The sequence below is a fragment of the Chironomus tepperi genome, unplaced genomic scaffold (assembly GCF_022539635.2).
Source record: "Chironomus tepperi strain 1889 unplaced genomic scaffold, CSIRO-AGI_Ctep_v1 contig_253, whole genome shotgun sequence".
NCBI lineage: Eukaryota > Metazoa > Arthropoda > Insecta > Diptera > Chironomidae > Chironomus > Chironomus tepperi.
This window is the reverse complement of record NW_027226375.1, coordinates 17,099-30,588: the sequence shown is the minus strand read 5'-3', so window position 1 is coordinate 30,588 and position 13,490 is coordinate 17,099. Positions and strand designations below refer to the sequence as shown.

Genomic DNA, 13,490 nt, shown 5'->3' with positions numbered 1-13,490 from the left:
TCAATTTTAAATTTCAATTTTAAATTTCAATTTTAAAATTCAATTTTAAATTTCAATTTTAAATTTCAATTTTAAAATTCAATTTTAAAATTCAATTTTAAACTCAAATTTCAATTTAAAATTTCTTTTTTTTTTCAAAATTTGAAAAAAATTCCTAATGTTAACCTCAAAAACTAATTGAAAAAAACAATTAAAAAATTCAACAAAAGGAAACATTTTGGATCGTCAAATTTTGAATTTAATTTAAAAAAAAGTGAAATTTGTCACAAATTTTTGACCAAAAATTGACGTCCATTGCATTGAAAGCTTGGCTTTAATTGGAAAAAATTCTATCAACTATTCGCAAAATAATTTCAAAAAAATTTTGAAAAAAATTAAAAATGTCTTCTACTAATTTTCTTTGTCTTGTTTGACTTAACTAAGTAAATTTTAAAAATTGAACGTTTTTTTTTTTACTTATTTTGAGGAACAAAAAAATTTACAATTTACGATTCTTAAAAATTAAGTTTTTTTTTCTTATTTTTTTGTCATCACGAATATTTTTTTTTGTTAATTTCTACATTTTTTTTATAGAATTTTAAATTATTTTAATCCTTTTTTTGTGGCTTTTTTAACTTTTTTACACCGAATCTGGTTTATCGCCGTTCATTTTTTCATTTTCGTTGTTGTAATTAACATTCAAATTCTTGGATGATGAGAAGCAAAGTTTCATGATGAATGGAAATTTGGTTCCTGAAATTAAATTGAGAAAAGTGAAATTTTTATTAATTTTTTTTTTTTTTTTTAATTTTTTAAAAAAATTTTTTTTGACTTTTTTTTTGATGCTTTGAACTTTTTCAACTTTTTCAACTTTTTCAACTTTTTCAACTTTTTCAACTTTTTCAACTTTTTCAACTTTTTCAACTTTTTCAACTTTTTCAACTTTTTCAACTTTTTCAACTTTTTCAACTTTTTCAACTTTTTCAACTTTTTCAACTTTTTCAACTTTTTCAACTTTTTCAACTTTTTCAACTTTTTCAACTTTTTCAACTTTTTCAACTTTTTCAACTTTTTCAACTTTTTCAACTTTTTCAACTTTTTCAACTTTTTCAACTTTTTCAACTTTTTCAACTTTTTCAACTTTTTCAACTTTTTCAACTTTTTCAACTTTTTCAACTTTTTCAACTTTTTCAACTTTTTCAACTTTTTCAACTTTTTCAACTTTTTCAACTTTTTCAACTTTTTCAACTTTTTCAACTTTTTCAACTTTTTCAACTTTTTCAACTTTTTCAACTTTTTTCAACTTCGTCATTTTCAACTTCAACATTTTCACCATTTTCAACATCAACATTTTCACCATTTTCAACATCAACATTTTCACCATTTTTCAACTTCAAAATTTTCACCTTTTCGCAATTTTTAACTTTTTTACAATTTTCAACATTTCCACCATTTTCACCATTTTCTTCAAAACATCAAAAAAAAGTCAAATTTTTCAATAAAATTAAGAATAAAAAAATAGAAATGAAAACATTTGAAATTTCTTGAATTTTAAAAACGAAATGACATTCAAAAAAAATTTCAAAAACTTTCAATTTCCACTCACCTTTACTTTCTATGGCCGTATGATTGCATTTCATTATAGCAAGTACAGCTTGAGCAATGGATGGAAATTCAATAAGTCCCGATGATGAACGTTCAGTTTTAAGTGGAAACATTCGTACAGCCGATGGCGGTACGTCCTTTTTTGCAAATATATCAACCAATTGATCTTCGGATAGACTTGGTGGAGTGTTGAAGAAATGAAGAATCTGAAAAAAGAAATTCACCATTTTTTTGAGGTTATGTTCAGCTATTCTAAAGTCAGAGTCATACCTTGCTTGGTGGCTGAATTCGATTCTTGCAGGCTTGTGCGAGTGATAGGAAGCGATTATTCTTTGAGCCGGTATACTCTTTGAAGCTGGGACTGTTGTCTGGAAGACTGTACGGGTTCGTTACCTCTGATAAGAAGCTTTGCTTCGAGAAACTGTGAAAAATTGGTGAAATTTTGGATTAACATTGTGTTTTATGCTGATTTATTGTCCCAAATTGTCCAAATTGCCCAAACTGCCCAAATTGCCCAAATTGCCCAAATTTCCCAAATTGCCCAAATTGCCCAAATTGCCCTAACTGCCCTAACTGCTCTGACTGCTCAAACTCTCCAAACTGCTCAAACTCTCCAAACTGCTCAAACTGCCTAAGCTGTTCAAACTGCCCAAACTGCTCAAACTGCCCAAACTGCCCAAACTGCCCAAACTGCACAAACTGCACAAACTGCCCAAACTGCCAAAACTGCCTAAACTGCTCAAACTGCTCAAACTGCCCAAACTGCCCAAACTGCCCAAACTGTCCAAACTGCACAAACTGCCCAAACTGCCCAAACTGCCCAAACTGCCAAAACTGCAAAAACTGCTCAAACTGCCCAAACTGCTCAAACTGCCCAAACTGCCCAAACTGTCCAAACTGCCCAAAATACCCAAACTGCTCATTTGGACAAACTGCCCAAACTGCCCAAACTGCCCAAACTGCCCAAACTGCTCAAACTGCCCAAACTACCCAAACTGCCCTAACTGCCCTTAACACCCTCAAATACCGCAAATCAGCCAATCAATTCATTCCCCATTTCAGTCTCAACTCAACCCATGACCCTTGGATCCCCCTTAGACCATAATTTGATACCCCTTTTAACTAACTGTTCCTATTCAGCGTCTAATTAACCCTAACTAAATTATACTTACGCAATCTGTAATTTTCCATTGTTTCCGACTGGAATGTTGTTAAGGTGCTGTACACATCGTTCAACGGCTACTGGTTCGCCCATTTGAACCATAGCTGTTCCTTCTTTTGTCTTTAAGAATTTAATTCTGGCTACATTTCCTGTTGGAATAGATAATATGTGGAGTTAGAATGTGGAGAATAAGGTGAGGATTTGGTGTGAGGTTGGCCGATTGTTGCGTGACAGTTGACTTCAAGTTGACCCTGTTGGACCCAGATTCGAGTCTATGCCCAGAGTTATGCTTGTAGATCAATTATCGACAATATCCCCAAATGCGCCTTAGCCAAGGAAGTAAGCAAGTCACCCAACGTATGCTACTCAACTACATGACTTAATACACCTTAGATCCCGATAACATCCATCAATAAATCACCATTAAGCAGGTGTAAAACTGTAATTCATACTCTAACTAACATGGCACAGTCCCAAGTCATATCCAATCTATGATCTCCACATCCTGTCTAATTTTAGAATTGACTCACAACATTAACGGCCATTTAAAATTCAAATTTACCCTACATTACCGACAATGTCTAGCTATTCACCACCAACTCACCACAATCTACTTTATCGACTCTTATTCACCTCACTATGCAGCCACAACTTACCATACAAACAGACGAGATTAAAGAGCTTATCGGTATTTGATGTCATAGCATCAAGTCCATAAACCATCATAACGGCTGCCTGCTGTTGTCCTTGTGTTGCAAATTGTGTTGTTGTATTACGATTTGCTGTTAATGGCGGTTCCTTCATTAAACTTTGTGGTGGTGTTGGTGATTGCTTCCATGGCTCGGCACCAGCTGATACAACTGATGTAAGTGTTGGTGATGTTATTGTTGGTGTTAATGGTGTACCCGGTGTTGGAATTGATGGTACGACGGTGCCATTTGTTTGTGAATAATCTTGGGTCGGAACGTATGTGTAGCCGGGTGCGGCATTGCCAAGGAGTGGTGGTTCTGGAAGTAAAGAAAATTGAGAATTTTTGAGGTTAAAATTTTGCAATTTTTGAGGTTAGAATTTTCATATTTTTGAGGTTAAAATTTCCAATTTTTGAGGTTAGAATCTTAAATTTTTGAGGTTATAATTTTCAGTTTTTTGAGGTTAGAATTTTCATTTTTTGAGTTTAGAAATTTCATTTTTTTAATTTTTAAGGTTAGAATTTTCACATTTTTGAGGTTAAATTTGCAATTTTTGAGGTTAGAATTTTAAATTTTTGGGGTTAGAATTTTCAAATTTTCAATTTTTAGGTTAGATTTTTCAAATTTTTGAATTTTTTGAGATTATAATTTCAAATATTGAGCTTAGAATTTTCACTTTTTAAGGTTAGAATTTCAAACCAATTCCAATTCCTTCACCTTCCCATTCCGTCAATCAAACATTTCAAACAATTTCAAATCGACAAAACAATTCAGCATAAAAAGCAGCAAAAGTTCAACAAGTTTTTAGACACAAAAAACTCAAAAAAAGCAATTTTTTTGACAGCCAATAATTGAATTAGAAACAAACATAAGACAGGCTATGACAGCCAGCAGATCCAATAATGATATGAGTATTGTTTGATGTTTCAATGCTGAAATGTGGCCTCAAAAGCTGCTCATTTTGACACGTTGTGTACTTGTTGAGTTTTGAGGTTAGAATTTGAGGTGAATTTGAGCATTTTTTAGCGATTTTCTTGATCGGATTTGTGGTGAGTTTGGTTGTGTTGAGTTTTGTGGTAAGAATTTGAGGTGAATTTGAGCATTTTTGGATATTTTTTGGTTTGATTTGAGGTGAGTTTGGTGGTGTTGAGTTTTGTGGTGAGAAAGGTGAATTTGAGCATTTTTTGGACGGATTTGAGGGAAATTTGAAGGACTTTTGGGGTGTCCGAGCTCTTTTGACCCCCAAATACCCCCCAACTCCACCCCATCCATCATCTCTCATCACCATCTCATCTCAAATTCCCATAATTTCAATTCCATATTCATCCACTTGTTCCCTTGCTCATTAACAGCACGTCCCAACTCACACACTTCATTTCCCTCATTTTCTGTGATGTGATGCTTGTGGGATCCCTTCTTGACCTTTTGTCCCTCTCTGTCCCTCCAGCTTGTCCCAAATCCTCACCATCACCTAACTTCCGTACAGTCCCATCCTCAAACTCACACTCAAATGTCCAAAAACGAAGAATTTCCTTTATTTTCACTAATTTTCATCGACACGATTATGAGGTAAATAAGGTAATTAACGTACAGCAGAGCTGTTATGTTTTGTTTGCTTAGATTTAGTGTAATGACTGGATGTATATTAAGTATGAGAAATTGAGTTATTAAATGTAATTTTTTTCTTTTTTTGGAGGTAATTGAGAGAGAGTAAGTGAGAGGGAGGGAAAGAGGGGGGATTATGGAGTAATTTGGATGGGGAATAAGGAGAGGAATGACAGGCAATGAGTGACAATGTGAGGTATGGCTGATAAATTAGTAATTTTGTAATTTGTTGTCTAAATAGGCAAATATGGTGTCTGGAATCGGTTAATTGGTATAAAGCTATCTGTGTGCCTACACCGGGTGCACACCTGACCTACACCTAACCCACACTTGACCCTACCCTATGCTAACTCCAATGCACACCTAACCTGAAGCTGACATAGAACTAATCCACACCTGGCCAACACCTTACCTTGAGTTGACCTAGACCTGACCTAGACCTGACCTAAACCTGATCTAAACCCAGTTTACTCCTAGTAAAATCTAGCTTACCCAATGCTTACCCTAAGCTTACTCCAAGGCAGATCTCAGTGTTACCCCAAGGCGCACCTCAAGATTACCCCAAGACGCACTTCAGGGTTACCCTAGGGCACACCTTAGGGTACGAGCAATTGTAGGGATAGAGTTAGGTGTGTCCCTAGACACCGACTCTCTGGATACAGCATTAAGAAAGCTTTATTGTTAATTTATGCCAAAATAAAGCTGAGAATCGTTCTAAATCAATCCTAGTTCTAGATTGCAGTCCTGAATGCCCCAAAAAATACCAAAAACAAGTCACAAAAGCCACAAATAAGCCACAACAAATCCACCTAAAATCATGATTTATTTCCCTCAAAAACCTTCACATTTTTCTTTCAAAAATACTCCCAAAAATGTCCATGTTCCTTGCACCATTCCAATGCGTCACTTGCTGATATTTATGTCCCCCACTTCCGTTCCTCAGTTCCTTTACCCCCCCAAAAAATTGAATAAATTTAACATTAATTTTTGGGTAAAAGAATTTTAAATGCAAATGAGTCAGTCACTGACATAGAAAAAGTGAGTTTGGATGGAATGTTGGATCAATAAAAGTTTGAGGAACTGCTGATTAATATTTATTAAATTCCTTCTTTTTTATGACCTTAAATTATAGCTTTTTATGGATATAAAAAAATTATTCCAATTAACAGTAAAAGATTAGATGGCTTTGAGAGAGGATTAATTGAGACCGAGCAGGACATGTGTGATTGATGGGGCAATGGGAGAAATTGTCCTGGATAGCACATGGGGTAGGAATGGCTTAAGAGTCGGAACTAAGTCATCATGACTCTGAATCTGCAAAATTATGCAAAATTTGATGAAATTCGAGTCAAATCAGCTTTTTATCGGATTTTCAGGCATTTTTACAGTCAATGTTGCCCATAGTCAAGTGTCAGACGAGTCCCTGAGTCTCAACCCCTGCCTCAGCCACTGCCACATCCAACATCAACAGAACAAAAGGAATCCATCCCAACAACAACAACTAATGAATCCCAAAATAGACGCAAACAAAACGACTGTCAATTAAAATATTTCAAACTACATGCATTAGCACAACAGCAACAAAAAAGAAAATAAGAAGCTAGTCTGCATCATCTAATGGCAATTGAAAGAATAAGTGAAAAAAAAACAACATAAAATTGATGCCACGATGCATGTCAAGTGAGGGAAGAAATTAATTAGCTGACGGACTTTTTTTTTGCTGTTTTTTTGAAATTTTTTTCATTTTTTTGCACATTTTCTGTTCATTTATTTATTTGCGCGATGTTGTGCAATAATAGTGAATGATGATGTGCAGCATGTACTTAATACAATGTTTTTGTGTCGTGTCGTTTTGTTTCTGTCGGAATTGAGAAATTGCCATCAGTCAAGTGACAAATGCTTGTTTAGATATGGTAGGATGCAAAAAGATGCAAATTTATTGCTTCAAAAGATGCAAGGAATTTTACCTTAAAAGATGCAAAAAAGTTTGTTTCCAAATATGCAAAAGGTTTTCTTCCAAAGATGCAAAAGATTTGTTTCAAAAGATGCAAAAAAAGTTTGCTTCAAAAAATAAAAAAAAAATATTTCAAAAGATGTAAAAAAACTCGCTTCAAAAGAAGCAAAAATTCTAGCTTCAAATGATGCAAAAAGTCTGCATCAAAAGATGCAAAAACATTTGATTCTAAAGATGCTAAAAATTTGTTTCAAAAGATTCAGAATGTTTGCCTCAAAAGATGCAAAAACTTTGCTTCAAAAGATGCAAAAAATTCGCTTCAAAAGATGCAAAAGAATTTGAATCAAAAGGTGGTGAATTTTGTGACTTTCTAGTTCAAAACTCTCCCAAACTCTCCCAAATCTCAACCTTTAGCACATCACATGCTTCTTATTGACTCAACATAGCTCATAAAAAGTCAATAAGCATGTTTATGTTGTTAATACAGATCCATCCATCCATTCATGCATTCACACCTCATGTTTTTAATAATGTTTGACATGATTAACATTATGAGTTGCTGAGTCCCATGCAGCCATACCAAAAAAAAGTAGATATTGGTTATTAACTTCTGCGGTGAGGCATGAAACATGTTTACAGATGTGATTGTCATTGTGTTCCTGTAATGTAATTGTCTTCTTATTGGCACATATACGTGAAAGCATATAAGCATGCATAGACAATTGTGTGGAGTAAAAGAAGTGATGAATAACGGACTTAATGAATGCTTTCCGTCAATTGATTGATTTCCCGTTGTGTTTAATGTGAATGTGCTGCTCGTGAATATATAAAATGTTAATGACGTAACGCAATTACAATGGCAATATTGGATGGATGGATGTACAGGCATAAAATATGAGAATTTATTGATTCTTGTGGATCTCTTTTTTGTTTTTTTTTGCATCTTTTGAAGCAAACTTTTTGCAACTTTTGAAGCAAAACTTTTGCATCTTTTGATGCAAAATTTTTGCATCTTTCGATGCAAACATTTTTGCATTGTTTGAAGCCAACTATTTGCATCTTTCGAAGCAAATTTTTTTTTGCATCTTTTGAAGCAAACTTTTTTGGATCTTTTAAAGCAAATTAGGTATAAAATCTTAAACAAATTCTAATTAATTACAGATGACAATCCGTCAATCCGTTAAAAAAAAAAAAAAAAATTAATTTTTATGACACAAAAATCTGCACAGTTAGCAACTTGTGGACCAGCTTAATGCTTAATTCGACATTTCCTCTTATCGATTGGACATGAATTGAACATTCATGAGTGTTAATTTAATCGATAGTTATTGTACAGCATTTGCCACCCATTGCGATGTCGATGTTGATAGCAATTCGACAGTTAAACCTTTTTTGGGGATGAATTGAGATTTTTGAGGGGAATTTTTGTGTTGTTGCTGAATGGAAGTTCCTCATTGTGACTATTATCCATTAACCAGTACAACCTGCTGGTCTATTTTTCTTGAATAATGCTTTTGAAGCAATAAGTTTGCATCTTTTGAAGCAGAAAGTTTGCATCATTTGATGCAAAAAGTTTGCATCTTTTGAAGCAAAAAATTTAAAAATTCTATAAACAACCGCCAAAAAGTCAAAATATTTTTCAAAACATGAAAACATGCTCATCATCAGCACAACCGACGCCAACACACAGAAAAGTGGAAGCTTTGAATCCAAATTCATCACCCAAATTCATTTGACAATGTCCTCAACTCATGCGATTCCGTCAATCGATCAAACAAATTTTTTGTTGTTTTTATTTTCCTTGTTCTGTTCTTAATCTCGTCGTAATCCCTCAAATGGCACTTTACATATGTCATGCGCCTTTTCTATTTCAAATAACATTTTTTTGCTTCTTTTTTAACGAAAAAAGTATAAAAAATTTAAAATATAATAAATTAATCCACATGCTTCATTTGTGACAAATATATAATAAATATTCATAAAGAGATTAATATGAAATTTGTTGAGGCAGTCACACATTATGTACATGTCTCTTCTTGTTGTTGTTCGAGGCACATGTGAGAAATAAAAGAATGAAAATATGAAAATGAGGGGAAAAAATGATATTTTTTAACACAATTTTTAATCGTGATAAATTGGATGAAAAGTACAAAAAGTTTGCTTCAAAAGATGCGAAAACTTTGCGTCAAAAGATGCAAAAACTTTGCGTCAAAAGATGTAAAAACTTTGTTTCAGAAGTTCCCAAAATTTTTGATTTAAAATATAAAAATGTTTTGCTTCAAAAGATGCAAACTTTCTGCTTCAAAAGATGCAGACAAAAACTTCGCTTCAAATACTCAAACTGAATACATTTCACAACTCAATTTTTATCTCTAGTTCAGATTTTTCGGGTATAAACTTTTTTATTTTCGCATCATTCTTCTTCCGGATTATTTTCGTTCCTCTTCCTTCTTCTTCTTGTTCCTGATCTTATTTTTATATCGCGATATAAGCAAGTTTTGCTCATTCTCATCGTGTATTTTCAATATAAAGTTCATAAAATAAGAAGAAGTAAAACTTTTTAATAAAACTGCCACTACCTTATGTGTACGTAATCTATGATAATCAATACAGTTACTTAGCTATAGTCATGCTGTCGTTCTGTCAATATTTTTTGTTATTATTAAAAATGAGGGAAAGATATAGAAACTTTCGGATGAGAATTTTGAGGTTATCAGACTTATGCCAGCTATTTTGCACACTTATGCTACACCGTTCGGATAGCGTATAATCCGTGCCGTTCGGATAACATATAATCCGTACTGTTCGGATAGCATCTAATCCGTACAATGATCCAGAATTCCTCATCAACCACCAAACTCTCCACCTCATTCCATCTGCCATTTCCAAATGCCATTAATTCCACCAAAAAAACCACACACATTCTCATGACTCAATAAATAAGGCCATCAAGAAGAATAAAACTTTATGCTGCTTTTGTGGCTGTTTTTGGCTACAAAATGAGCGTGAAAGTTTTTTATTCTTTTTGGAATCCACAAGTAAATATCTGTTGCTGTTCACAATTAACTTTGTAATGAATTATTATTAAGCTGTTGGAATTCTTCCAAAAATTCTGGTTTTTGGCTGGAATCTGAACTGAAATATTCAACAATTTTGTATGAAGTATGGGAAAAAGTCTTGAACTTGATAGTGTGGAGAGTCAATAGTTCATGTCTATGTGTCGATAGTTGGAATGGATTTATTGAGCATGTAAAGTTAGTTCTGTTCAGCGGTGAATTTTGATATATTGGAGTTAAGACAGCGGAACTGATTAATCAAGATTTTGTCAGATTTTAGTCATTTTTGAGCATTTTTGATCCAGATTTGGGAGGACTTCGAGAGTTGGACTCTTGATCCAGATGTTGCATGACCCTGGGAGTCAGTCTATACTAAAATACTTGAGTTAGACTCCATAGGACTCCAAAGCACCACTCCAGTAGGATTGGAACTCCAAAATGGCCTATTGGATGGCCTAAACAAATAGACATAACATCTCAAACAGATCAATTTGAATTTTATTCCTTAACTAAATCATTTAAATAAAATTTGCTCAATATACAACAAGCTCATTGCTATTTCAAGTGGGTATATAGAGAGGATAGAGATCAAAGAAAAAAAAATTACTCAAATTGATGTTTCATGTTAAGTGAGGAAATATTTGCTATAAAATTTTCTATCATCAGTCAAGCGACGCAAATGACGAAAATTATTTTATATTTAATTTTATTTTGTGGGAATCAAGTAAAAAAGCTGGGTTGTGGGGATGGGGAATGGTGTTGGGGAAATGTGAAGCAATCACCCAAAATTTATAAGTCTCGAAATATCAGAAAGTCCTCCTTAAATAAGCTTTTAGAAGCCAAAATGGCACGAATTGGTTAACCAATCACGCCAAGTGGGTGCCAAATTTTGGTTATCCAATTATCCGACCGTTCGGATAGCCTATAATCCGTACTATTCGGATAATACATAATCAGTACAATTCTGATAATACATAATCAGTACTACTCTGATGGCATATACTCTATACAATTTGAATATAATATAACAAGACTGTTCGGATAGCACATAATCCGACTGATCGGACAGTATATAATCCGACTGTTAGGATATCATATAATCAGCACAACCATAAAATCATATAATTCGTATCGTTTGGATATCACATAATCCAAACATTTGGATAGCATATAATCCGTACAGTTCGAATTGTACATAATCCATATCGTTCGGATTGCATATAATCCGACTATTAGGATAGAATCTAGTCCGTACCACTCAGATAGCATATAATTCGTACCATTCATATAACCCTTAATCCGTTCTCTAACCCATCTCTTCATCAATCCCAGACCCAGATCACTCACACCAACACAACAACCAACACCATTACATCCTTCAATCGCTCACAGAAGCCCAAATGTCTCACAATAAAATAGCAAAAAGACTCACATCGGAATCTAAAAACTGCGGATATGTTGACTATTTAAAATTTGTTCATTTCATTGGCACATGAATGCTCAAAAGACATGCAATTTTAAATTAGTTGTGAATAAAAAGATGTAAGATGTAAGGGAATCAAGAACAAGAAGAAGTAAAGTCAATGAGTCGTTGCAGAATAAAAAAGACGAAGAAGAAATTGAGAGAAAAAATTGAATTAAGAAGGAAGTAAAGATGAGAAGAAATTGTGTGTGATTATTTAAAGGTTGAGGTATGTATAGGTTGATATTGAGATAGAAGGGAATGGGATGATGTGGAATTTGGATTGGTTTAGCAGGACCCCGAGTGTCTGGCACAACTGGACTCCAATAGAATTCCAAAGTCCGACCCAAAGGAGTCCGAACTACAAAATGGATTCCAAAACAAAAAAATGGCACAAAACCGTACAATTTCTTGATAATTTGTATGGTTTTTGTAGAAGAAATTAAAAAATTGTACGGTTTTGATATGTGACAAGTGCCTGTTTTCCATCTCTGCTTTATGACAATGATGAGCAACCTTTGATGTCGCGGTTTCAAAGTTTTTTTTTGGAAATTCCATGAATAATGCCATATGCTCTACTAGTTGAATCTTGTCAATAGTCGGTTTAGAAACCCACTACTGCTTTAGAGACTCAGAATCCTCCTCAAATCTAATAAAATCATCAAACCAGAACAAAACTTGATCACCGATTAGCCATAATTAAGACACGCCATTAAAAAGTAATAATCAGCACCAACAACTGTCATTATTATCACAAATAGTCTCAATATGGGCACAGAACAAATCATAAAAACAGAACCGTTAACATAATCAAGAACCTTTATGCTTAATATGTCTTGCACGTAACTGCATCTTAATTCTTTTACTGACTTCACTGTTGTAGTTCTCGGAATTTTTTCTTTAATTTAATTAACTTTTTATAAATGGGAATTTCATGGTCAGTTCTCACTTGATGCTGCATACTGCGTACTGTGATGTATGAAAACTGTTAAACAGTGTGAGATTTTTGATTAGATGGTAATAAGGCTCATGTGTGGTAATTTATCGGGTAATCATTAATTTATGGATTGGAGGCTGGACGTGGGAAATATTGGATGAATTAATGAAATTGATGAATTTGAAGATAATAGACTTGAAGCTTGAAGTTGAATCAGTCGGTATTTCATATGAAGCTAGTCAATTTGGGTCATTTGAGTTATCTTATTATTACCTCAAATTTAGTCACATAAGCTAAAACTTCAATCACATAACCTCAAAATTTCAAGAAATAACCTCAAAATTTTACTCAAAAATCAATAAAAAATTTCCATAAAATTAATTTTTCCAAATCATCTTCAAGCCGTCGACATTAAATTTCATGCAGACTCAGTTCTTTTTTGAACCCCAACCATCTGTCAATAATGAAGAAGAAATCATTCTTCCAGCAAGTGATTGATGCTGCCTAAAAAAAATTAAATTTCCTCATTTATGAAATTCATCTTAAAATAATCAAAAAAAGAAGGAATTTCCACTGAGCAGCTAGGGGACGACTTTATGCTTCATAATTGATGAGCTTTTGCAATTTAGTTCCAAAAAGAGACAAAAGGGAAATGATTTCAAGTGTTTAATCAATCAATGTATTTTATTTAGTCAATAAATGTTTACATTCTGATGATTTTTTGGGGTAGGAACGATTGACGGTTGTGCTGCTTAGTGATTTTTTGGAAAATGCTGTAATTTTTGAGGTTATGTCACCAAAATTTGAGATTAAATCAGTAAAATTTGAGGTTATGTGTCTGAAATTTGAGGTTATGTGACTCAAATTCGAGGTTATGTGATTAATTTGTGACTAAAAAACTTTGAATATTGAGGTTATGTAGTTAAAATTTGAGGTTATGTTTGGTAACTTCCAAAATTCATATCAGAAATTTGATCAAAATTCAACCAAAAATTCAAAATTTTGCATTTTTAAAACTTCCAGGTGTAAACGGGTCTGATC

At 33.4% G+C, this 13,490-nt stretch overlaps 1 protein-coding gene across 1 annotated transcript; it reads right to left on the bottom strand.

Moving 5' to 3' along the window:
• Positions 1 to 549: 549 nt before the first annotated feature.
• On the bottom strand, positions 550 to 3,661 carry LOC139091561 (heterogeneous nuclear ribonucleoprotein L-like). Its single transcript, XM_070641696.1, has 5 exons — positions 3,403 to 3,661; positions 2,757 to 2,895; positions 1,855 to 2,005; positions 1,586 to 1,790; positions 550 to 732 (listed from the first exon to the last, which is right to left on the bottom strand). The coding sequence occupies exons 1-5, from the start codon at positions 3,548 to 3,550 to the stop codon at positions 620 to 622; spliced, it is 756 nt and encodes a 251-aa protein (XP_070497797.1). The 5' UTR covers positions 3,551 to 3,661; the 3' UTR covers positions 550 to 619.
• Between the last annotated feature and the right edge of the window lie 9,829 nt (positions 3,662 to 13,490).

Bases quoted from the DNA above. Each gene is read 5' to 3' on its own strand.
- LOC139091561 (XM_070641696.1), bottom strand. From the start codon at position 3,550: ATGAAGGAACCGCCATTAACAGCAAATCGTAATACAACAACACAATTT. The intron at 2,896-3,402 runs GTAAGTTGTGGC...CTATTCCAACAG, and splicing joins TAATCTCGTCTGTTTGTATG to GAAATGTAGCCAGAATTAAA. The intron at 2,006-2,756 runs GTAAGTATAATT...AATTTTTCACAG, and splicing joins AATGGAAAATTACAGATTGC to TTTCTCGAAGCAAAGCTTCT.